This window comes from Pyxicephalus adspersus, chromosome 11 (assembly GCF_032062135.1).
Source record: "Pyxicephalus adspersus chromosome 11, UCB_Pads_2.0, whole genome shotgun sequence".
Classification (NCBI taxonomy): domain Eukaryota; kingdom Metazoa; phylum Chordata; class Amphibia; order Anura; family Pyxicephalidae; genus Pyxicephalus; species Pyxicephalus adspersus.
Window position 1 is genome coordinate 1141729 of NC_092868.1, and position 1159 is coordinate 1142887.

A 1159-nucleotide genomic window follows, 5' to 3' on the forward strand; every position below is an offset into this window, starting at 1 on the left:
TCCTATTGTGTGATACTTGCCTGATTAGATTAAATTAGACTGTTAGCCCAGAGAGATGAAATTAAACCCGGAACAGACACATGGACCAAGATCTGATTACCAGACACATCCTGCAGCTAAGGGGGGTTTAAATTAGGAACAAGGATGGGAGAGGGGGATAAAAAACAATAAAACTAAACTAAAAAGAAAATCAATAGGAACTACTCAGAGATAATATTACAAGGGATGCTAAAGCTTTTTAATGTTACCTTAGATTTTTCACAATTCTTTTATTAGTGGATTAGAACTTCTGTCCATGTTCCTGCTGTTCCACCATAACAGGAAGTGAGAGGAGATCTCTACTGGATAGCAGGAAAACATGACAGATTCTCCAACCCATATGTTGTGCTTTGCTGTAAGTGGTTTTACTAAGGTGTGTTTAGGTTTTATAAACTCAGTTGGCCCTGATTTATTAAAGCTCTCCAAGACTTGAGAGCATACACTTTCATCAGTAAACCTGGGTGATCCAACAAACCTGGAATGTGTTTCAGTATTGCAAACATTTGCGAACAAATATCAAATGGCTAAGAAATTCATTACATGGTTGCTGGATCACCCAGGGAACGTATATACTCTCCAGCCTTGGGGAGCTTTATTAAATCAGCCCCATTAAAAAAAATGGACCCCAGACTGGAGTTCTTTAGCAAACACCAGATTTGTACATTATTTCAGTCACATTGTATAATCAGATCGCTGTGTGAGGCCTCACTAAAAGATTTCACCTCCTTTTCTGTTACTTGACAAGTCTTAGATTGTTCTCAATCACTTTCTGTCCCAGTGACAAGGGGCGTATATAGCAAATTTTGTCTTGAGATACACTGGCCACTGTCATTTGAGGAAATGCTGTCACACTTTGTATGAAATGAATGCTTTACACCAAGAGGGTTTTAAAACCTGATGGGCAAGCAGGTGAGGGATAAAGAGCATTGTGTCATGTGACTGCCGTACCTACCTCCACCTGAGTCTCTAGCAGGCTGGCCCTTATGGAAATCAGACCATTGAATCCCTCATCTGGGAAGCGGAGACCTTCCACAAAGAACTCCAGCTCTCGTGTCCCCGTGTAGCGAGTCTTGTAGAATAGCTTCTCCCTGCCCAGAACATGCGTGTACACCTTATCTGC

General features: G+C 41.2%; 1 protein-coding gene across 1 annotated transcript in view; it reads right to left on the bottom strand.

Moving 5' to 3' along the window:
- The window catches only part of PADI2 (peptidyl arginine deiminase 2), a 21778-nt gene that overhangs the window by 8312 nt on the left and 12307 nt on the right, over positions 1 to 1159 (bottom strand). Inside the window, exon 7 of the mRNA XM_072427130.1 lies at positions 992 to 1155. Coding sequence (XP_072283231.1) covers positions 992 to 1155 — 164 coding nt within the window. The remainder of the gene's footprint in view (positions 1 to 991; positions 1156 to 1159) is intronic.